The sequence below is a fragment of the Rhineura floridana genome, chromosome 9 (assembly GCF_030035675.1).
Source record: "Rhineura floridana isolate rRhiFlo1 chromosome 9, rRhiFlo1.hap2, whole genome shotgun sequence".
NCBI lineage: Eukaryota > Metazoa > Chordata > Lepidosauria > Squamata > Rhineuridae > Rhineura > Rhineura floridana.
In genome coordinates this window covers 83,036,780-83,061,635 of record NC_084488.1, presented here as the reverse complement: position 1 = coordinate 83,061,635, position 24,856 = coordinate 83,036,780, and the positions used below count along the sequence as shown (strand labels likewise).

Genomic DNA, 24,856 nt, shown 5'->3' with positions numbered 1-24,856 from the left:
GCAGAACTTTATTGGCTACAGTATATCAGAGCTTGTCACAGCATACAACATGGATCTGTCTATCAGGCAGTTTGCCTGCGAACCCGATGCCTTTCCTAACCTCTCTGCTGAGATAATCCAGGAAGGAGTTGGGGGGTCTAGGCCCACTCCAGCGCGCGCTCTTCTAGTAGGTCCATGCACAGCCTGGTGTCATGTGTCAGTTGACACCCACCTGAACTAAGATCAAGGCTTTAATGGGCCACGTCCAGGTCCCCTTACAAGAGTCCCCTCATAAGTAACAGATCCTGCCCAAGGCCCTCCCACACAAGGGATGGGGAACTCTTTTATCTGACTCACTACCCCCCAACCAAATATGACTACAACCATCCAGGTTATCCTGGATATTAAGACTACCATACCAGGCTAAGGTCCAGGTGCTGGTTTTGGTGTATAAAGCCCTATACAGCTTGGAACCAGGATACCTGAAATATGGTCTCACCCTTTATATCCCCAGTTGATCACTGCACTCTGAGGGCCTCCTGGAGATACCATCTCATCAATAGGTCCATTTTGAACAACATAGGAAGCGGACCTTTAGTGTCATGGCACCTACCCGTTGGAATTCCTTCCCCTTAAATATTAGTCCGGTGCTGTCTCTGTTGTCTTTTCAGCACGTACTGAAGACCTTCCTCTTTCAACAAGCCTTTTTAAGCAGAGACCTTATCCCAGTTTGCATCTGTATTGGAATTATTTTTTAAGATATTTTTAAAGATTTTTTGAGATGTTTTGTTTTAAAGATGTTTTTAGCACTTTATTATCTATTTGCCACCCAGGACTCCCTTTGGGATGAAGAACAGGACAGAAATTTTAGTAGTAGTAGTAGTAGTAGTAGTAGTAGTAGTAGTAACCACCAACTCAGGAGAAATGGACATTGTCAGGCCTGAAAAGGTCATGGCAATGGTGAAATACAGCAAGAGGCTGAATCACCTGCCCTCCTGCGCCTCCACAAAGCAGGGCAGGGCCTCATTTGCTGTCCTCTAGGCAGAGCTCAATCTATCTTTGCAGACTCAGTAGCTCCCCTCCATTCCATTAGATCGCCAGAACAGGGAAGGACTTTCCCACAACTGTTTGATGTCTGCATGCCCAACAGGAAAGACTGATCCCCTTAGATTTCTCCAAGTCATTCCCCCCAAGTTGAAAAATCAAAACATTTGGTGGGCTATGAGTGGCTACTTGTTCCTGAGATAAAGGCATTCACTCATCTCACTTTATTCCATGGATGCTAAGCCAGGAAATTTATAACTTGCAGCCAAGGCCAAGATGCGGACCCCAATGGGTAGCAGTGGCATGTTGCTCTCTCATGATAATTTCAGCCCTGAAACAAAACATTATAAATGGCTGCAAGGTGCTGCACTCTGTGGGGAAGTATGTAGACTTTATAATGTGCTGACCGCTAGTGCCCAATAGCTTATAACTGTGTGGACAATCTCCAGTCTGCTGCTGCTATAATGGTTCTAATCTGGAAGCCGCATACTCCCTGGGTGCCACAGAAAGGCTTGCAAGACAACACTGAAAGACTGGATAACTATTGAGAGAAGAGCTGGCTTGATGCACAAGGCACTAGCCATGGCACTTAGGCTGCATGTTTAAGCAGATCTGCAGTTCCTTTACTGGACAGGGGCTCTTCACTGGGGCTGTCCATCTCCATCCCTCCAATGTCTTGGATGCTCAGAATGAGCAACAAGGAGCATTGTTCTCCCAGAGCATTTGTCTGTGTTGGAGCCACAAATACACAGGGAGCAAAGGCTCTGTTGTAGTGGCACATTCCTGGTACCTAATAGCCTGGACAACCCATCACCCCAAGATGAGGCTGTCTCAAGGCCCCCCCAAATGCTAGGAGGGAAGCAGCCCTGAATAACAGCACCTCAAAGACAGCCCAGCACATAGACCCAGCCCTGCAGCAAATCCTTGTCAGCAGGTCATATGTAACTGGTCAACACCTATTGGGGTCCACGAGGGCTACCCATCTCTATCCCTCCAATGCTCAGAATGAGCAACAAGGGCCACTGAGCCCATTAGCTTTACTGGAAAAAAATGGCAATAGTCACCAAGTGAATGGCCACAGTCCGAGGTGTGAGGCACTGTTCCCTAAGGGATGCCAAGTGGGCCAAATCTCTCTCTCACACACACACACACTTACACACACAGACACCAGGATCTCACTGCTGCAGAGTAAGAGTGAAAGGGATGATAGAGTTAATTATTCCCTGCATTATGGCACCATCCAGAGCACCTCCAGGAATGGCTCTGGGTAGCAGCTTGTACTAGGTTCTGAGGCACAAAACCTCTCATCTTGAAAGTATGTTTTATGTTCTGGCTGTTCTGCAGTGACTTCTCCCTCTGCTTAGGCCTCCTTATCACAAGATTTCTGGCAGTGGGCCTGGTCATGAGAGTCTTCCTGTGAGTCATCTAAATTTCTAAACCATTTAAAAAAAAAACCCTGAGATTTCATGCAAATATGAATTTGCCTTTTAGAAGTATTTTTATGTCATGATGGAAGCAGCCCAAACTCCGGACATTACTAACACACACTGGGATAATCTCTATAATTGGGGTGGGAGCAGGGGAAAGAGAGATAGTATGTATGCTGTTGTACATACACTGCAATTCCACTGAACCACCAAAAGAAAAGTATGTGGTACAGGGCACAGAATTTAGTATCCTGAAAACCTCTGCTTTCATTTAAAAAAAAAAAATCATGTGCCTAGACCTTAAGTGGTGTAAAGACATGCTAAAAAGTATGAAGGTAATGTCTGGTGAAATTATGAAAGTCGGAAGGGTTGGTAATGAAGATTCCCCGTGGTTGGAGGCAGAGCTTCGGTGATCCACACAGCTTCTTCCTCCTACTCACGGAATAGGAGAAGTGGAATCAATTCTACAAAATAGATATCCTGGGGAAGAACTGCTTAATAAAGCCACAAGTCTTCAGGACCCTCACAGTTGTGGCTACACTTTATTCGTCAGTCATGTATCAAATGACAACTCAATCATTTAGTAGGCTTTTTATTTCTTTTAACAGCACCAGATCATACAATACATGAAAATCATGCATAGTTCACAATTTCAAAGCCACTAGGCAGAAGCTTTCTTCAGATTACTACAGATGCTAAAATATGGTTCAGGTTAAAAAGAAATTTGTTTTTTGTTCTTGGAATGTATTTCACTTCTATTTTTGCAAAACAAAAAGACACCAGATTCCTGGCTTCCAATCTAGTTTTCAAAACAAAAGAGATACATTTAAACAAGAGGCACTTTTTGCTAAATTCTTTGAGTTAGGAATGTACAGATAAAAGGTTGGATCCAGACTATGCTGTAACTAGCTTAGCTTGAAACCAGTTCAATGACTTCCAACTAGCCAGCTTAATTTTTTTTAAAGAGCAGCCTGTATCTTACATTGTGCAAAACTAGAGTGACATAGAACTGTATCAATTAAAAACAGGTTGTTTCCCCAGGAAGGAGCACCAATCCTATGTAAGGGGTTTAATATGGATCTCAACAGTGTTACTATATCATTTTACTACTGATACACACATTGCATCTAATAGCAATGTGAAAAGCAAAGGTGGCTGCAGCTCTAAATGCCAACAAATAGCATAGCCATACAAAAAGGAAGGAGGCACAAGGCAGGAGTTAAGATTCTGGCTTTCATGTCGCCATAGACGTTAATCATCTTCACCACCACAGAGCATCAGAAGGCCTTTTCTGTAATCACCAGATGTATCTTTCTACAAATCAAAACACAGAAGGATCACATGGCAATGAGTCAGTAGTGACTCAGAGAAAAATTCTTGACAAATGACAGCTTTTCTACCACAGGAAATCCATTTGTATGACTATCCACTGAGGAATGGTACAGGAAAGTCCTCCAGCAAGCTTTTTGTACCACACTTAAGACAAATCTGGAGAAGAAAAACTAGGAACCATCTACTTGCCTTCCACCAGCAGACCACCAAGTCATGGCTCTAAACATTACAAGGAGAAGTTAAACAATTTGGTTATCCTTTAGCAAATGCAGGCTCCAAAGGAGAAGACCCTATACACAAATCAAAGCAGAGCCTTTGCATTTAAGCCAACTTAGGGTACAATCCTATGGTCTCTGAGAGGGCCTACCAAGGGCCAAAAAGATATTTTGGATATCCTTCTTCAAGGATGGAGAGACACGTCTGCCCTCATGAGAGGGAGATATGACTCCATAAGGCCACTCCCTGTTGCTGCAGAACCCTCCACAGCCCTTGACTTACTGATGTAAGAGTTCTGAACGGGGGTGGCAGGTTGATCAGGGGAAAGTTATGAAGAAAGATCCACAGGTTTTACATTCCCCCAACGCTCCTCCACCCACTCAAAAATGGAGAAACAAATACACCAATGGGAGGACAGTCATTAAGGAGGGGGCAGCCTGGAATTGGCAAAATAAAAGAAAAACACTACTCTCACTCACTTCTGCCTAGCTGCTGGAAATAGCAGTTTGCCCACCTTCAATACTCCCTTCCCATACACTGTAAAAACTCTGCCTGAGTTAAGGCCAGCACATACTTCGGCAGCCTACAAGCCTCATGACTATTGATTTAACACATATTGATACACTATTTGAAAAATTGTACTGGTTGTAACAATTGTATAGCAAAAAACAAACAAACACACAGCAGTCCAAGAAAACAGACACATGAGCCAGCAGTATTTCCCATTCAAGAAGAGAGAGAATCAAATAAACTTGTTCTATAAAGCAAGGCCTACCTGAATTACATGGTACAAAGATTTTGCAAAATTTCTCCTGAATGTCTGTCTGATGTCCAGCAGATCAATTTCACTCCTTGAAACTATGATCCTGATCAAGGTATTATCATTGGTGCCAGCTCCCTGGAAAAAAACAAGATGGGCCCATTTTTGACTATCCATTAAGGACATAATCCAGCCAAAGTTGAGCATTTTCAAGTCCCATTCATTTCCAATAGGAGAGCATCAATCATGTGCTTACTTTTTCCCACAGACGTTGCCAAAACTAAAAAATGTGTTTAAATTTGGTTAGATAGTACCCTAAATTTTAACCTGAGGACTAAGCAAATAAGTGCACTTGAAAATGTCACACAGAGAATTCATACACAATAAACATATTGGAAGTATGTATACAATACCCTTAGGATTAATTTTCCTTTGAAGTTAGGAGATTTTATCAATCACATTAAATGAAATGCTAAATAGAATCCTGAATTACCACACTGTATTAATGTGGCAAACTCTGTACATAGCAGCTAATGCTGAGCATCTCTCATACACACAAAAATCATGCTGTGTATGTACAGGGGTGATGAAGACTGTAATCAGCGTAACTGTAAATGAATAACTGTAAATGAAAAGCAACAAGACGAAGTGTTATAATCTTCCCTTCCGTTTCTGGTGTTCAGGCTGTAATTGCCTTTGCTGATGTGACCTATGGCACCACCCACACATAAGAGGGAGATATCAGGAGGCCTGGGGGAACCAGGAATACAACAAATATTTAGAAAACCCTCTAAGGATGGCAAAGCCTCCACCCTACCCAAAATAGCACAATAAGCATATGCTCAGTGGCCACAGAATGCTGACTCACTGTAGCAGGGCACTGGGTGGAGAACAGCAAAGTGTACGGAGAGGAAGGGAATGGAAATGAGCAGCTAGAATCCTGTAGGGATCATTTTTTACTGCAACATTTTGTTGTAGGTCACCCTTGTAATCTAAACATACTTCAATAGAAGTCAATTCATGATACAAATAAAGAGGGTGGTATTCAATGCTAGTTTTACTCAGAGCAGAGCCATTAAAATTACCAGACATGACTAACTTAGGCTCATTAATTTCAGTAGGTCTACTCTGAGTATGGCTTAGTTGAATACAACCCAGAGTAAATAAACTAGTATGCAACTAGCTATAGAATACCGCTTGCTTGGAATCACAATTAGGGAATCTGCTACTGTTTTCAGGTCCTGCTTGTGGGCTTTCAACAGGCATCTGGTTGGCCGCTGCAAGCAGGATTCTTCTTATGTTCTTAGAAGTCTCAGTCACCAAAGATGAACAGACCATTCTGAGTATTATTTGGACTGATGCCAAGAGTAGGGGTTTAAGGCTGATTCACAAGACCCAGCATGCACGTGCTGAAATGCATTAACTGAATAGAGACAATTTTGTGCAAGTGGTGAAGTCATGTTTACCACAGCAGCCAGATTCTGATTTTCATTGTATATTTCTAAAAAATTTATAAAAGTTATAGTCCAAACATGGATAGGGTACTACATTGGCTTCCCTGTCTTTAAGCATAATACAGAGTTGATGCATGCCACATTTCTGCAAGGAAAATGTTCCACATGGTGGGACCATATTTATTTACTATGTTCATACCAATTAGCAGAAGGCTTTGCAGCGATACTGAAAACTGCAGGCATGCTTTTTTAAAAAAGAAGATAGGATGACATTTCATCAGTTTAAACACACATGCACACAGCTCATCTGCTGCTAATCCACAATGGCATGCATCAGAACTGTTTGAATTAAGCTACAATGACAGACAGAATGATCAACTGAAAAAGCTTACAGCTTGAAATCCTGGTGAAATACAGCTGGGCCATTTGTGCCAAAACCATCAAACAAATGACTCAATGCAAACTAATGAAAGGTGAGCAGAGGAAAAGAGAAGGAAGATGCTCCAAGCAGGTAGGAAATAGAGATTAACTGGTGGAAGCAGTAAGTGTCTCCAGAAAAAGCAGGGGAAAGGTTGGGGTAGACTAAGAGGAGGAACTAGGCCAGGAACCTAGTGAGAGCATCTCACTAGGGCCAGCCCTGTTTTCGGGACATTTTATAAGCTTATAACAGGGGTGAGGCACAGGGTCTGGCCACCAAACTGGATTCTAAGCTCCCTACACACACACACCATCTTGGGCCATCTTGACAGGTGGCTGAGACCACCCGTCAATCACCTGATATTATCAGGCCATCACATGGGTGTGGCTCGAGTCGTGCCTGTAGGCCAGGATCCTTGGCATTTCTTGCTTGAATTCTAGCCAGCACTTCTAAGGAAGAATTAGGAGTATATCAAAAGGCTGGCTCTCTTTGAATTTGGTGCCTTTTTCTGTTGCAGATTCATCTTCATTTTAGCCTTGGCATGAAGTTTCCCATGCCCAATGTCACAGTCCATCAGGGATGTGAAAGGTGTGTTTGCATAAAACAGCATTGCAGGCCATCTTCCAAAGTGTAGCAGACCTAGGTCAACAGGCTGGAGGTTCCCACCTGTAACTTACACTGCTGATGATCAAAGGGCACACAAATCATCAATACCCTTTTGTTCAATATCAAACAACAACTGTCACTAATCAAAAGTCTATTCTTCAAATTCTACACTACAAACTGGCATTTAAAAAGTTAGAAAAAACAGCCTTTCGCCACCTTCATTTTTGTTTCAAATTTTGCTCAGCATATGGAACAGTTTTCTGTTTCAAAGAGAGAAAATAATTGTAAAATAAGTACTCACTTTCATTGCATAAAACAGCGATTCAGCAAAATATGCAGGAACGCTTCGGACACACTTCACTGAAGAAGAAAAACAATCCAGTTGAATGTGAAAACAGTGGAAAATGACTAGCTTAATGGCAAGCTGCTTCACACATTGCACGCCTTTTATCTGGGCACAGAAAAGGTCACTTCTAGGGCTCCATTGGGAGGAAGGATGGGACATATATTAAATAAGAAATAAAGGCATTTCCAGAATCAAGAATTTGAGCTGCATGTTCAGTCACAGATTAGATGTATCTAGACTGGGAATCCAACAGGACTGAACAGTGACCTAGGATGCAATTCTGTGTACATCTACCTGGGAGTAAATCTTACTAAACACAATCGAAGAATGTCTAGCATTCAGAGCACCATGTTAAAAAAATAAAAATCAGGCATCACCTCTGCTTAGCCTCTTCATCATATTACTAAGACACCATTGAATTTTTTTCTTTAATGAACATATCATGCTTCTTTTTTCCAAGAGCTCACTTGCAATTCTTATAAATAGTGTGTTGGGAGTAGGACTGCTCATTACCAATTGCTAGAAGCAGCTTCTCTAGTGCACCAGAAGTTTCACGGTCGATTGTTTCTTCAATCTGATAGCCAGAGATAGTCATGTATTTGTCAAAGACTGAAAGACACAGAAGGAATATATGGCAATTATGCGTATTTTACATACTGCTTCTTTTTGGCTTCTCCAAGCAAGTTAACAAAGTATACTCTCATCCAAACACATGCCACATTTCTCAGCATACGGTCAGAAGAGTGTGAGCAAGCCACATTAGTAAGAAATTCACGTGTTTAGGAAAACCATGTAGTATAACTTTCCCAGAACCATTCTATTTAAGACAGTGATGGGCGCTTGCATATCTATATGCTCCCCCATATTTTTGCCAACAGAATTGTAGCACGTCAAGGAGAAAGGTTCTAAACTAGCCCTAGTTCACTCCTGCCCCTTTCAACCTCTGGCTGGCCCTACAATTAGACAGAGTGAGGTGGTCATCTCAAGCAGCTAATTATGGGTTTCATGAAAGGGTAGCAAATTGTTAGTTTGGTATTATTGTATTTTTACTACCAGGGAGAAGTACTTGTAAGATTTCCTGCCTCAGTTGCCAAAATATATTGGCAAGCTTTAGTTACTATGTACTTTGTCTTTGGGGGTGGGGGTGGCTCTATTTGGTTTTCCACCTTAGGAATCAAAATGGCCTGACTGAACCAGATTTCCACATGCAGAAGCTTTCCAATGCTGACAGACATTCAACTCCCCCCCCACATTCCATATGGTAGAGTCACATACAATCTGGCAGGATGCTTCATCTTTTTATTTATTTTTATTATTATTATAATATTTTGGTCACTTTTTTCACCGTGACCCAAAGTGACTTAGTTAAAAATAACAGAGTCAATCAAACGTAAAACACTTCTGATAATTAAACACCAGTTAAGACAAATGCCATCAATACAAATAAAGGGGAGGTATACAGGTCCCACTCCACTAGAAGAGGTCACCAATAGCCAAGACCCCACACACCAAGGGCCAAAGGCCTGGGAAAAGCGAAAGGTCTTTGCCTGGTGCCTAAAGATGGACAAAGATGGTGCCAGGTACACTTCCCTGAAAATGGCATTCCACAGCCAGTGGGAAACCACCGAAAAGGCCCTTTGTCATGTGGCCACCCTCCAAACCTTCTGTGGAGGAGGCATACAAAGAAGGGCCTCCTATTACGATTGCAGGGTCCGAGTTAGTTCATATGGGAAGAGTCAGTCTTTGATGTACTGGGGTCCTGAGCTGCATAAAACTTTATAGGTCATAAACCAAGACTTTTAACTGAGCCCAGAAACTAATTGGTTGCCTGTGCATTATTCAGATATACACCTTTTGTTAAAAAAACAAAACAAAACAGAGTACATGTAAAATTAGCATAGAGAGTAAATGCAACACACAGGGATTAAAAGCACATGGATCACACAGATACTCTTAGAGGCCTATGACTATCTGTGACATGGGGGCATCCCCAGGTTTATTACTATCTGTCAAATGGCAGAGCTGAATCAGAGCTGAGCACAAACACAGAAAAACAAGACCAGGGATTTTGTTTGAGCTTCCCCCTGCCAGTGGCATTCAAAATATGCTGATTACAACCCTTAAAAACAGAGTCCAAAATGTTCAATTCTCCTCACCCTTCCTTAAGTGAGCCACACTTCTAGTCCCCAGGATGGTGATGAACTTTTCTTCATCAGTTCCCCATTTCAGCTCACTGGCTCTGAACAGCTCCTGTTAAAATCAGAAGAAGAAAACAAAGTTATGTTCTCTCTCCCAAAAGCAAATATGAAGATATGTCCATGTTCTGAATAAAGCCATAGGAGGTGAACAGATTTAGCCACAAAGTACTTAAATGTATGAGGAGTGGTTGGAGGGTTGGGACTTGAGACAAAGAACCTAACACCTATTTAGGTATTTTAAATCACCCCTCATAGAACTGTTATTCCTGCATTCATTCCTCTGGAGTGATACCTTATCATTCAGTGCCCCCCACTTGGGTGGGGCTTCTTCCCTTCAAGACACCAGTGCCCACTTGCTTGCCCTCTCCCTCTGGACACAATTCATCCAACTACAAGGCAGGGGAAGGATATTGTTGTATCTCCTCATTCTTGCCATAGATTGCATGATCAGAGGTGGCAAGTTAGCACAGGTGGACAAATGAGCACAGGCAGCAAGGGCAAAGTGGATCAGGACCAGGAGTCTCCAGAGAGGGGCAATGGTCCCCTTACATGGCTGTGGACCACAGTAGATGCCCAAATACTGGTACCTGATGCTGCCCCTGCCTTATCATAATACGCAGCACAAAAAAATATTTCTTTGGTGCCTTTCTTAATGTTCTCATGAACTATTTGTTTCATGTATGACTTCCCACAGAGAGTGCATTGGTGAGGGTTTCATGACCAACATTTCAAATACTTCATAAAAGAAAAGCCTCGATTCCAGATGCTAGTCTTCTGTACTAAAAATGACTTTTTAAAAACCATCTGCTAGTATAAACCACTTAGGGATACCAAGGCTGCTGATGCAGTTATAAAATCACTTTAAAACTTTCCCTGGTCACATTTGTTAATTACTGTGTAAATCGCCCTGGGTGCACAAGGAAACTGGAGCCAATGTGGCAAAAAGAAAAAGTAATTTTCACAGCTGTCTGTTCACATCTAAAATATGCAATATTGGTTACATGACATACAAAGTGGCTCTTTCTGTGCTTGCTGCGAAAAAGATTAGAAAGAAAGAACTAGATAAAATTGCTACAAATTGTTTGGGAGATACAGTCTTAAACTGAGCTCGCTGATGGTAACTGAAATTCTTTTATATTACTGATTGCAACAACAATTTGTTCTCTGTATACTTTTACATACCTCTGTATGTTTTTATGTTTTTAATGTATTTGTCATGGCCTTTGGCTAGCACAATAAATTGAATTGAATTGAAATATGCAACACACTCATCTGAATGACACAGCATTTTACAGGTTAGGTTTCAAAGGTGTTATCTTTCCAGATCTTGCAAGTGGAGCTCTATGAAGAGTCTGGCCAATATTATGAAAGGACTCCCACATTTCGGCTGGCTTTGGTAGCTGGCCACAATTTGTGCTCGACACCTGCTCCACCCCTCCCACCATGACGAACCAAAAGGATAGCCCTGCTGGATCAGGTCACAGAGCTATCTAGCCCAGCATCCTGTTTTCCACAGTTGCCAACCAAATGCCTCTGGAAAGCCCACAAGCAGGTCATGGACACAACAGCACTCCCTTACCCATGATTCCCAGCTACTGGTACCCAGAGGCATGCTGCCTCTGGTAATTGAGGATAATATATAGCCATTGTGATGAACAGGGCCGGCCCCAGACATGCCGGGGCCCTTGGGCACCAGCTTGCCCCAGGACCCGGCATGTGCACGCACACACACACACACAGCTGCATGCGCGCCCCACCTACCTGTCTCCTGTCTTTTGCGGCTATGTGGGCTGTGCATGCAGCACTACCATTGACCAAGATGGCAGCCAAGGTTTCCCTCAAGGGCTGAAGCCTCCGCTGCCATTTTGGTTGATGGCACTCATGCGTGCTATGAGCACATGTCTGCCATCAACCAAGATGACAGCAGGGGCATCAGCACCTTAGGGAAACCTTGGCCCTGGTTAATGGTAGCACTGTACGCACACTGCGCACAGCCCCAAAAGAAGTCAGCAAAGAAAGATAGGTGGAGCAAGGGAATGGCAGGTGGCTCAGAAGCTCCACGGACTGCAGAAGGGGAGTCAAGGGGCTCCTCAGGGGGCCTCGGTCAGGGGCCCACCTAGCTGCTCTTTGGAGCCAGCCGTGGTGATGAACTGCCATTTATAATCTTATCCTCCATGGATTTCTTATCCAAGGATGGGGAACCTCCCCACTAGACCACCCCATTGGCACATGAGGCTGTTTTGGGGAAACCATGCCCAACTGCCCTACACCTGACATCATACATAACATTAACTGTGGAGCAGGTAATGGGGGGCTTCAAAGGAACAATCAGGAGCTTCAAGTGGGCTTCTAATTGTTCCTTCACTGGAACAAGACATACTCCCAACAGCCAATCAGCTGATGGGCAGCAGAAATGTGTAATGCTCAAGGAGGGGGAAGCAGTTTCCATTTGATGGAACCCCCTTCTCCCTCCCAGTCCTGTTCTCTGAAGCTGCTCCATGCCGCTCCTTTCAACCTCTGACATTGGAGGTGGAAAGCAGCAGTGTGAGGAGGCTTGCAAAGGACTTTGCGACCTGCTCCATGCAACTCCTTTCCACCTCTGACATCAAAGGTTTAAGGAGGTTGACAGGTGGGCAGGACAACCTATCTGTCAATCCTGTGACATCATATCAATGTTGTGTGATTGACAGGTGCATTACCCCCACCTACCTGTCAAATGTGGCCCACAGGGTGGGGCCAGATAAAGCTCTGGCCTCCAAAGCCTGATCTAATCCCTTCATAAAGAGACCTACGTCAGTGGTCATTTCCAGATCTTGCAGTAGCAAATTCTATAGTGTTAACTATGCACTGGGTGAATAAGTACTTTGTTTTGTCTGTCTTGAATCTATCACCATTGAGCATCATTGGATGATCCCAGGTTCTAGCATTATGGGGGGGGGGACATTTCCCTATCCACTTTTTCCACATTATGCATGATTTTAACATGTTTCTCCTTACCTTTTTTCCAAACTCAACAGTCCCAAAGGTTGTAATCCTTCCTTGCAGACGAACTTGCTCCAGCACCCTGATTGGGCTTGCTCTTTTCTGAACCCTTTTCAGCTCAATAAAAAGGAGCAAGGACTTGTTTCTGACATTACATACTGCGCTTCAGAGGTACTCTACCTTCTTCCCCACAATTGTGGCCGGGGAAAGGGACACGGTTGACCTCTGAAGCTGCACTCGGCTTTGGAAGTGCTGGGCAGGAAGGCAAGCGCAGGTCCCTGTGGCTTCCTTCAGCTTCAGAGTCACTGCAAGGACTGTCCCACCAGACAGAAGCCCTCCCTCAAAACACACACACACACACACACACACACACACACAGAGCATTTCAAAATGAAGAGCTCAGGGAGTCTCATAGGCCCCTTCCAACTCTATGATTCTAAGAAAAGACCTTAAATCCATTGCATTTTAGTAACCATCATAAAAATATTGATTTCCCCCACCAAGCTACAAAACCTACTTGGGAATATACTTCATTAAAATGAAATTGCATCCCTCTTTTAACAAATGGCTGTATATTTTTAAAAGGCACACAATCCATCTGTGTTTTAGGAATACAATCATTCCATTACAAGTACAGCTATTTATGAAATAAGTTATGAACAGCCAGGTATAATCCATTAGGCACACTTTCTTGAAATATGAATGGATCTTACATAAAAGTGTCAATGGCTTCTCTGGCAAGAGACCACCGAGTCTGCAATTATGTTTAATTTAAGAATATTTACAGGGTACGATGCATTATCATTTGCTGTAACATTACTACTTTGGTAACAGATTTTAAAAATCATGAAGCAGGAAGATGCATGCAGATAATCTAGCCTAACTTTTTCTATACAGCAGAGTTATCGAAACACTAATTCCCAGGGTCCAGAATTTATTGTGGCTTCAGCAATGACCCATTGTGAACAAGGTGCCAGGGTAGATTGATTTAAATCAAGGTAATTTAAATCAATGATTTAAACAATGATTTACATCATCCACCCTGCAAGGTGCACCACAGTGTTTTGCATACTACAGGGCTGAGGTATCTACACTTGCCCAATGCTTCACCATCACATTTTTCAAGTGACCCAGGAGTTCGTGTTGTGGCAGAAACAGATTTCCGTGCCATCCTTGCTACTCAACTGACAAGACAGTCCAAAAGGAAAACATCCATATCATTTTGGAGAAACTGGCAAATAATTCTTCAGGAATCCTAGCCCATTCCCTGTTCTATTCATGCAGGCTCGTCCACAAGCATTCTGCATGCTCTACAGAGCATAGGGAGCGGCCTTATACCAAGATAGGAGATTGGCTCATCTTGCTCAGCGCTGTTAATGCTGGCAGCAGCTCTCCAGGGTTTCAAGCAGGCGTCTTTTTCCAGCCTTACCAGGAGATGCCAGGGATTGAACCTGGAACCTTTGGCGTGCAAAGGAAATGCTCTACCACTGAGCTATGCCCCTTCACCCGTCTATCCTAACCCTGGGACTACAACACCAAAGATCATCCTGTTCTGCTCTGCAGGTGGCAAAACACAGTGCAACACAATGGTGGATGCACATGCTCACTCTTTCACCTAAGGGAAGAGGAAGCACTTGCACAGAACCGCTATAACACTGCAGTGTGTTCTTACAGCTAGCAATAGTACAATGTCACTGGCCCACTAACACCAGAAGCTGTAAACTTTAGATTGCGTTTTAAAAAACACTCTCAAAGGAGGTGGAAATAGTGCTTGATATTTTTTTTTAAAAAATTAACAGATACTAGGGCTCATAATTCTTTGGAAGCCCTGACACCTGCCCTGGAGGAACCTCCTATTCTTTAAAGTACCAGGGCATTTAAAGTACCAGCAACTTTGCTGAAGCTAAGCAGGTCTCACTCTGGACATTGCCCGGATGGGAGACTGTCTGACAAGTAGCAGTTGCCCACTAGCAATTGAAAAGGGTACCTTCTACGGAATGCTAGTTACTGGGAATCACAAGTGGGGAGAACGCTGTCGAGGTTAGGTCCTGTTTTGGGGCTTCCTATAGGCACCTAGTTGGGCACTGTAAGAACAGGATGCTGGACTAGATGAGTCATTGGCCTGATCCAACAGGGCTCTTCTTATGTGTGTGTTTTTAAACGGGCATGGCGTGGTTAAATGAGGAAGGGTAGGTCTACAAGGGCAAAATCAACACCGCCTGCAAGGTATTTTTTTCCGACTTATTCCACTCAGTCAATAGATGCTGTTTGCCCACTCACTCAGGATAAACGCTATTCAGCCCAATCATGTGAGTGGCAAACTGCATGCACAGCTTCAGGTGCTACCTTTCTTTGAGGGGCAACCAATTTTGTAATATAGAATTACACCTGTGGATCCAATCTACAGTGATATGGCTGTCCTTGAGAAAAAGCGTTGACTCTTGTGATGCTGCAGTTTATAACAATTCAGAGCCACTGTAGCTGCACCACTTCTTCAGAACTAGTTGAGGTACAAAAGAAGGATCCTTTACTGAAGGCAGGTCTGCATGCTCATATGAACTGAAGAGCTCACTTAGAGACCCCCAACATGCAGCTTAAATTCATGGAGAGAGAAAGTTGTTTAAAACCATTGATTAAATCAACTGCCAACTTCCCTGCTATTTTCTATAGTCAAATTTGAGGTTTAAAACAGGAAGCTCTCATCATGCCTCCTGGAGCCAGCATAAAGTGGGCAAAATCTGCATGATGCTCATTTTCTATTATCTCAACAAGTCCAGTTCAATCCCTTCCATATCTTGTATTTTACTGTCTCCTCTTTTCTGTGAAACCTAGGTTTAAAAAAAAAAAAGAATCTGGGTCTTATGCTTCCATTGGCAACAAAAATCATTCACAACTGCAAGAGATAACATTGAAGAAATCGTCCTGTGATGACACAGCTAAGATTACTATAATTAACCACACAGCAGTCTGCTCTAAAATACAATGTGACCTAAGTGATTACTTTGTTGCTACTACTGCTCCTTTTTCCTGTTTGCAAACCAAACCAAGAGCCAAAAAAAAAAAAAAGTAGAGCCATGGAAAATGTTACTCATCTGCTTCCCAAAAAGACGTCAGAGTAATTTTACATGAATGGTTTTAGCACTCCACCTTCCTATGAATCAGCCCTATGATCTGAGTTAAAACAGATATCATGACATACACTTGCAACTAAGGCCACACCCACACCAGACATTTGTTCCACATTAAACAGCCATGGTTTCCCCCAAAGAATCCTGGGAAGTGTAGTTTGTGAAGGGTGCTAAGAGTTGTTAGGCGATTGTTATTCCCCACAGAGCTCCAATTCCCAGAATTCTCTGGGAAGAGCAGCTGACTGTTAAACCACTCTGGCCGTTAGAGGTCTGTCAAGGGAATAACAGTCTCCTAACAACACTCACAAACCACACTTCCCAAGATTCTTTGGGGGAAGCCATAGCTGTTTAACGTTTGGTGTAGATGTGGCCTAAATGTTGCAATGTGGAGCGCTCTTGTTCAGGATACTCCATTCCATTCCCTCTCAGTCTTCCATTTCCCAGCAGCATCTCCAGAAGGTCAGCATTCCACAGCCACTGAACACACTCGGTTCTTGTTGGGTTGTTGTGGTGGGTCTTCTCACACACATACAAGGAGAGTGAGTGATACTAGCATGAACCAGAGTGGTGCAGTGGATAGAACTGAACTAGAATGTTCACTGGAACTTCTACTTCCTCTCCTGACCCTTCCAGCACCCCCTCCCAGAGTGTTAGGAGACCCTCAGTAGCAGATTTTGGGGGCACGCAGGGGAAGGAGAGAAAGTAGGCATCATGTTGTGCCAACAAAACCCCACTGCTGCAGCACTATATATAACAACCCTGTGAGTTTGTTGCACATCAAAATGAAGCAAATGCATGAATCTCTGAAATCGTTGCACAGCAGTGTAGATTAGTGCCAAGGTGAGCATGTTCTTACTGACTGAACAGAGACTAAATGTGATGCTGCAATATGCTCCCTCTAACACTCTAACCAAGGCTGGGCCAAACACCTTTAAGAGGGAACCATCAGCCTGGATATTGTGAGTATAGGGCCTCAAGGAAAGTGAAACCACATCCCCTTCTTTCTTATTTTTTTCAGAACGAGAAGATGTATTAACGCTCTTGAAGCTCCATCATGATGGGTGGTGGCAATTTCCCCAGAATGGAAAGAAAATGACAGCCACCACACAAGAAACTGAGGGTCACAATTTCTTCTTGTAGCCATTTCTCTCCCTAAACGGACCTCAAAATGGGTTGTTCTAGAAAAACTCACATGGTGCCCACTAGCTCAACAGAGGTTCAGTAAGTCTTATCCACACACATCTAGGATTCCCACCCGCATGCACAAAAATACTCAAAGTGCCCCTGTCTTTCACAGCCCAAGAATGGGGCTCTGAAATTCAGCACTTGTTCCAAACAATGTTTCATTTATTTGCCTAGGTTTCTACAATACAGTAATTGTGCAACATAAGATGGAAAAGGAAAAAAACGTAACAGGATTCTCAATGCACATATAGTAGTGTGACTTGCAAATCTACAGTTCCATGGTGGAATCATAACCTCAAAGTGAACCCCCACTTGCCTATATTTTTAGGATGCTTTTTCAAACACATTTGGGGTAAGAAGGGTGAAACAGAGTCTTCACCTACCTGAGCATCTTTCTCAACTAGCCCGTCATTAACATGGCCATCAGGGTCTCTATTAGCCTAAATGGGTAAAAGCAAAAAGTAGAATGGGTTAATGGATATATGAAAACACTAACTATGCTTTGATATAAAAATCTGCACTGCCAAACGAGGTTATAAACCTAACCTGGACACTTCTTCTGAGGCCCTTCTCCAACCCCCCCCCCCCCCGCTGAGGGAGGCTTGGAGGGTGGTGACAAGGGAGAGGGCCTTTTCAGTTGTGGCTCCCGAACAGTGGAATATGCTCCCCAGTAAAGTCCACATGGAACCTTCACTGACATCTTTTCGGCACCAGGAAAAGACCTATCTTTTTTCCCAGGCATTTGATAAGCTAAGGTGATGTTTGTATTAATATGCTGCCAAAGCTATCTGCGGCTGTATGGGGGATGGTGGTTATTTTATTATTTTGTTTTATGCTATGAAATAGTTATTTTGGTTTTTAACAGTGTTGTGCTTGGAGACCTTTGGATAAAGCCACCAATAAATCTAATAGATGATGATGAGGCAAATAGTTGTACCCACACCATCTTTCCTTGGGTGTGCACTGTGCATAGCCTGTGCAGTTCCGTGCCTCCAGTATGTAGATAAGGAGGAGACGGAACCAAGCTGTGCATGGGTGTCATGTTGCTTTTGAGCTTTGGATACTGTGAATAAACAAGCCAAGACCTGGAAAAAAAACTCTGCTGGAAAGTATCCTTAGGGTCAATGTTATTGAAAGGTTGGCACATATGGACAAGAGATGCCCATCTTGCATTTACTACAATACTAGAAAAACTGGTGTAGAGGTTCCAAGGAGCAGATGATGATATGAGAAAAGGAAGGATGAAAAAGGCATGAGGGAAGGGTGAAGATGGTCTGGGAAACGGGATAGGACCCTGGAACTTACAACATTTGTGCTATCCTTCAACCCATTTGGTTTGCATCAACTGGGCAAATTGCACACCAACTCATGATTTTCTTCACACCATGGCAAGGATACATGGTGCAAAAGCACACAGGCTATTAGTGGCAAGTGCCTGAACTCTGCCTTTAAAGTAGGAAACAGCCACATACAGAAGTGTTTGAGACAAATGAATCAGCACAGAAAATTTGTAAACTGGAGCCATACTCCAGAGATTCCAGTTGCAATAGAACAGCCCTTGCCTTGAATTTTCTGTTTTAAGCCAGCCACTGTAGATGATTACCTGAAGAAGAACTACCAGCATCCTCTGATAGTAACCAGAGGTGTCTGATGTTATATGATCTTCTAAGTTGGCTTCATATTCTGCAAAAGAGAATACATATCTGTCACCATACAAAATTTGAGTTACCTTACAGTAAAAAGAAAATAAACTCACCATTAGAGTTACAAGTCATGCAAATGTATATAAATGAAAACATACGAGAATGCACTATATTGCTTGCAAAAAAGTGTATATTATGAGAAATTGGCACTAAAAATGCCGATTCATTATCTCGAGGACCTTCTTTTTAAAAAAGTTGCTGACTGATGTGGAAATGTGGTGAAGTGAAGGTTGGAAAAATGAGAAGCCAAAACTGACACTGACATATTTGCCTATTATGCAGAGCACTTATTCAGCTATTCATACATAGGATCCCCTTTGCAAGTAATCCACTGAACAGGGAGATCCAGAGGGGGCAGGGCCACTAAGGCATTAACGTTCCCTTCTCTCCATATGATAGATCTACATGCAGATAATGTGTGAATAGGGTTTCTGATATTCTTATAACCTACTTACAGGCAAAGGTGGTTTGTCCCCCAAAGATTAGATATACTTATTCAGGGTATCCAATACCCACAAGTCAAGTCACCCAAAGCCACCCATCTGCAGATTCCTGCTGTATCGCAGAACTACCAGGGAGCCTGTCTCAAAAGGGTAACTGCAGCACAAAAATAACTGTGAATTGGCTGCCTCACTCTATTTCATTTTGTGATCTTTCCCTCTCCTTAAAATCCAATCACATACAATTGCCTGAATTGAATGCAACCAATAAACAATTTTGATTTCTCAAGGGAAAAGATGACCTTAATAGAGGATTGAACCAAGAAATAAAGACTTTATCTACAATCAGTGGTTCAAAACAAGCTTTTTCAAATCACCAAGTGGTACCAAATGCCCCTTTCACATGTTGTTAAAATCCTTTGTGTTGAGTGGATAAAATCCTAAGGAAAATGTCAAAGGAAGAAATTCAATTATGTAGTGCAAAGTACTAGAAATGCACCCAGGATATATGACAGAATATAATAGCTTTCACAACCTTCATCTATGCAAAAATTGAAGCCATATTCTATATATTTTCCAGTATTCTATTATTCCACATACTCCAAAAGCTCCCACAAATATATATAGCAGTCTTTCAGAGACAGAACAATTGCTACGTTTTACCTTCCTGATAAACTTGTTTTATATTCCGGATTTCAGCTGGTGTTCTGGATGCAAGAATTTCAGTCAGGACTTTTTCATCAGTTCCTGCTCCCTGTAATCAATGGAATTAGTTGATGAAATAATATAGCTTTTTTGCTGTTGTTCAATACACATTACTATTGTAACCCCATGAAGTTGAAGGAAGAGGGGGCTCATTTTTTACAATCTCTTTTTTTTTAAACTCCCTCAAACATCAATGTTTGCATGACTTCAATGCACTTGAAAAAATCCATAATGGTTGTGACTACCAAGTCCTGCTTCCTGAATGTCTCATCATTAAGGGTACATGAACCCATAAACAGAATTTGCCCCGACTCATGTGTACTGTCTTCAAGTCAATTCTGACTTATGGCGACCCTACGAATAGGGTTTTCATGAGGCTGAGAGGCAGTGACTGGCACAAGGTCACCCAGTGAGCTTCATGGCTACGTGGGGATTCGAACCTTGGTCTCCCAGGTCGTAGTCCAACTCCTTAACCACTACTCCACACTGGCTCTCTGCACCAACTCATACAGGAAATGTGGCAGAGCTAACAACTGAAATGATTCCTGCAACACTGTTTTAATAAAACTAAAAGAAAATCCCAACAAGCTTGCTGAGTGGATGGTTTCAGCCCCAAAAAGTACAGAATGGCCACCATCTCTTGCCAGTTGGACTGCCAGATGACAAACATCCACCTCTGAAATGGAGACAATGAGCTTATAATATTTCTCTGCATGTGCACAGAAAATTGTGTTTGAATCAACCGTCTTATTTCCTCCTAGATACCTCTCTCCACCAGCAAAGTTTGTAACAGATGCAAAGAAGAGAGGGGTTACAAGCTGTAGGGGGTTACTTCTGTAGCTGCTATTGTCATCCAATAAATACAAGGAGCAAACAAGTATACCTGCTACTGATGTCAAGATGGCTTTTAAAAATTTTCATTATACATTAACATATTGGTTCAGCATTTAAGATAGAAAAGAAACCACTGTTGGGTTTAAACCAGGAGTGTAGAACTCCTAGCCCACATGTCACCTGCAGCCAAATTTCAATCGGACCTTTGGGTCTCTCCCCCAAGCATCAGCTGTTAAACTTTTATTTTTTAAAAAAAAGAATGTGAAACTTGAATGGAGTTATTAAGAATTAAATATATGCCTCTGTTTACATGGACAATAGGTGTGTGTGTGCGCGCATGCACACATGCATGTAAGAGGGAGGGGGGAGGGAGAAAAAATGTGGGTGGATTTGGACCTGACCACTACTGGAATATGGCCCAGACACACACACAGAGCTTTCCACCATGGTAATGTGGCCCTTGGCCCAAAAAATGTTCTCCATCCCCAGTTTAAATCAAAGGGGCTTAAAAGTTTTGGTTTCCATTTGATGCACCTTTCCTAAGGTTTGTATATACACATGTACTTAAAATCTGAATACCAGTTGCTGGGATTTCCAGGTGGAGACAGAGGGCTGTTGCGCTCAGGTCCTGTCTGTGGGCTTCCCATGGGCATCTGGCTGGCCACTGAGAGAACAGAATGCTAGACTACATGACCCTTTAGTCTGATCCAGCAGAGCGTTCTTATGGTTCACCCAGATTATGACAACATATCAAATTTAATTTTGCTGTACAGATATCATCCCTGAGGTCATTAATCACCCTAGACTAGATTTCTTCACTCCAAAGCCCAGGTTTCTAAACAGCTTTGCATTTGCATCTGTAACACATTTACCCAATTGCCAGTTTATGTAGTTGCACCTTTTTTCTAATACCTATGTTCACATTCCAACTCTACAAGGATCACGTTTTAGAAGCCAATATTTTAAACAAGCTCAGATTTGCTCTGCAAACATCTGGCTGAATTTATGGCTGATAACATTTCTCTCCTTCCCCACCACTACCTTTCAGAGCTTACTACCCAGCACGTATTTCCAACACTTACAAACGAAATAAATCTTTATGTGGAATGCATAGGGATCTTTCAAAATCATGGGCCAATTCATCCCATCTGTTGGATGGGTTGAGATAATGTCGGTGCAGAAGTTGTCACATAGCAAAGAGGTCATGTAATTGATTTTCATCACTCTTAGTATAAAATTCATGTTTTTTATTTACTTCCTACATTTGGAGGATGCCAAACGAAAAGTAATCCAAGCGGCTTACAATAAAAGTGTAAACCAAAATACCAAATATACAAACAATAGCATAAAACCAAAACCATATGCAAATAACAGAATAAAAGCAGCAACAGAGGATAAAAATCAATATAGCAAACTCACAACAGAAATCTTAAAGATCTTAAACAGTGGAGGCTGGTGTCTCCAATGTTGCTGTTGTTGTTATTAATTAAGATTTATATCCCGCCCTTCCTCCCAGTAGGAGCCCAGGGCGGCAAGCAAAAGCACTAAAACACTCTAAAACATCATAAAAACAAAGTTTAAAACTTATTAAAAACAAAACCTCCTTAAAAGCATATTAAAACATCTTTAAAAACATTTTTAAAAAAGCTTTAAAAACATAGTAAAAAGCAATTCCAACACAGACGCAGACTGGGATATGTTAGCGGGGCAGTGAATCTGCTCCGGGTTTTAATTTGAACTTCCAAGGAGCTGTTCAGGGTGCTGTGCATTTTGGACAGCTCCTTGAAAGTTTCGACTAAAACCTACAGTGAATTCACTGCCCCACTGACATTGGCACCACCAGCCTCCACTGATCTTAAGATTATGATAAATAGAAAAGGTAAAAGCCTGGGAAGATAAAACACAGCCTTCACATGGCACTGAGAAGACCACGATGCATACACCGGCCAAGCCTCTCTGGGGAGTTCATTCCATAAGCAGGGTGCCACCACTGACAATACTCTCCCCCTTATATAGTAGGGCCCCACTCATACGGCAGGTTAGGTTCCAGACCCCTGCTGGCAAGCGAAAACCGCCAAAAAGCGGATCAGCTGTAGCGTGGGGGTCTGGAACCTAACCCGCTGATCGCACCAGAGGAGGAGAAGATTGGATCTTCCCCTCCTTGGGCAAGATCAGCTCGAGCAGGAGTCTGATCACGCCAGAAGAGGAGAAGATCAGCTGTAGCACGCTACAGCTGATCTTCCCCTCCTCCGGCACAATCAGCTGGAGTGCAGGGAGCTCCAGCCCCCCCGTCCAGCTGATCGCCCCCACTGGTGCCATATTAGCGGGGCGCCAAGAAGCAGGGCCCTACTGTACCCACCTGTCACACTTCATTTGGCAGGGGGGAACCACAGAAGGGCCTCAGATTAAGATCTTTAGGTCTGGGTAAGTATTTGGGGAAGGAGGCAATCCTTCAGGTAACCTGATCCCAAGCTGTTTAGGGCTTTGAAAATTAACACCAGGGCTTTGATTTGGGTCCAGAAAAAGACTGCAAGGCAGTGTTGATGGCAAAGATGGTGCCCTATTTTGGACCAGTGATACTTGCAGGACTCCTATTCTACTGCTTTCAGCACTTTTAGTGCTGAACTACACATTCAGAGGCAAAGCAAAATCTGAAAATCTGAGTTTCCACATGGGGCAGGGGGCAATTTGCTGTGGAGAAACAGCAAGGTGAAGAGAGTGTTAATTCTCCTCTGCTTTTGTCCTCTGGAACCTTCTCCCACCAGATGCCTTTTAATAATTTAGAGAAGCACTATTGTTCTACCTCTTTTGTCCAAGTGAGGGACTTGGCTCACAGCCAAAATACAAAATATTAAAGTAAACTACAAAATAAGCCAAACCATAGAGCAAAATGACACAAAAAGCTAAGCAAGATCCTGGGGAGGGAGAAAAAAACTAACCCCCAATGAAATTGAAATGAACTGCCTTCAAGTCGATCCCAACTTATGACGGCCCTATGAATAGTGTTTTCATGGTAAGCTGTATTCAGAGGTGGTTTACTATTGCCTTCCTCTGAGGCTGAAAGGCAGTGACTGGCCCAAGGTCACCCAGTGAGCTTCACGGCTGTGTGGGGATTCAAACCCTGGTCTCCCAGGTCGTAGTCCAACACTCTAACCATTCAGTCAACACCACTGTCTTCAACTGCTATCCAAGCACACACAGGAAACAGCCTCGCCAAGTCTTCCTAGGAAGTGAATTGCAGAATGTGGAGCCAGTACTAAGAAGGCCTGGCTGCATGTCCTTACCTCCACATATAGTGGAGGGACGTGCAACAAGACCTCTTCAAGCTTACTGCAGCATGTGGACAGATTTGCGAGACAGGAGATGGCACTTTTAAAATCCAGGTAAACCACTGCTTTTCAGACAGCCATTTACAGGTGACCAGCAGAGATGTGGGCTCCCAGAATGGGTTCTAGTGTCAAACATGTAGTTCCAGGTTCTGAGCCAGAAAGGTAAAACTACAGTGAAGTTGAAAGGTGAGTGGTACTGGGATGCAATCAATGGCTGCTATCACCAGGCATCAAACATTCTACATAATACAACCAGGTTGACATGAGTAACAGGCCTTTTAATCATTAAAATATAGACATACCTATGCCATCCCTGTTCTTCCTTCTATCAGTTTATTTATTTTTTTTATCTCTTAAAATCAACATGAGATCATGGGCTTTTGATTTTCTCAGCCACCCCAGTAAGTGAACATTCCAGTTGCCTTCCCTCCTACATATTCCTAGCTGGGGGGAAAAATCAATATTTGGCTAGAATTAATCTGCCCAGGGTGGTTAGACCATTGGAACTATGGCTGTCTACATAGCTGAAAAACTGTACTAGCAAGAAAGTGCTTGTCCATATGAAGCATTTTTTGATCCAATGAGAAGGTTCCAAGAAACATCGAGACATATACGTGTGTGTGTGTTTGTACATGCTCAGCCTGAGCCCCGTGTTTCATTTGAAAGACAGTTACAAAATTTGCTTAGAGAGAAAGACTTGCAAGCTATAAGCAGTTTTATAGGACAGTTAACTATCTTACCTGAAAAAGAGCAACCAACATGACCAGAGG

General features: G+C 42.8%; 1 protein-coding gene across 1 annotated transcript in view; it reads right to left on the bottom strand.

The window, feature by feature from the left end:
- Positions 1-3,026: 3,026 nt before the first annotated feature.
- ANXA5 (annexin A5) overlaps positions 3,027-24,856 on the bottom strand; it is a 35,947-nt gene continuing 14,117 nt past the window's right edge. The window contains exons 6-13 of the mRNA XM_061585203.1: positions 19,882-19,972; positions 18,679-18,758; positions 17,459-17,515; positions 9,739-9,832; positions 8,096-8,191; positions 7,538-7,596; positions 4,774-4,896; positions 3,027-3,764 (exon numbers count right to left, since the gene is read on the bottom strand). Coding sequence (XP_061441187.1) covers positions 3,702-3,764; positions 4,774-4,896; positions 7,538-7,596; positions 8,096-8,191; positions 9,739-9,832; positions 17,459-17,515; positions 18,679-18,758; positions 19,882-19,972 — 663 coding nt within the window. The 3' untranslated portion in view covers positions 3,027-3,701. The remainder of the gene's footprint in view (positions 3,765-4,773; positions 4,897-7,537; positions 7,597-8,095; positions 8,192-9,738; positions 9,833-17,458; positions 17,516-18,678; positions 18,759-19,881; positions 19,973-24,856) is intronic.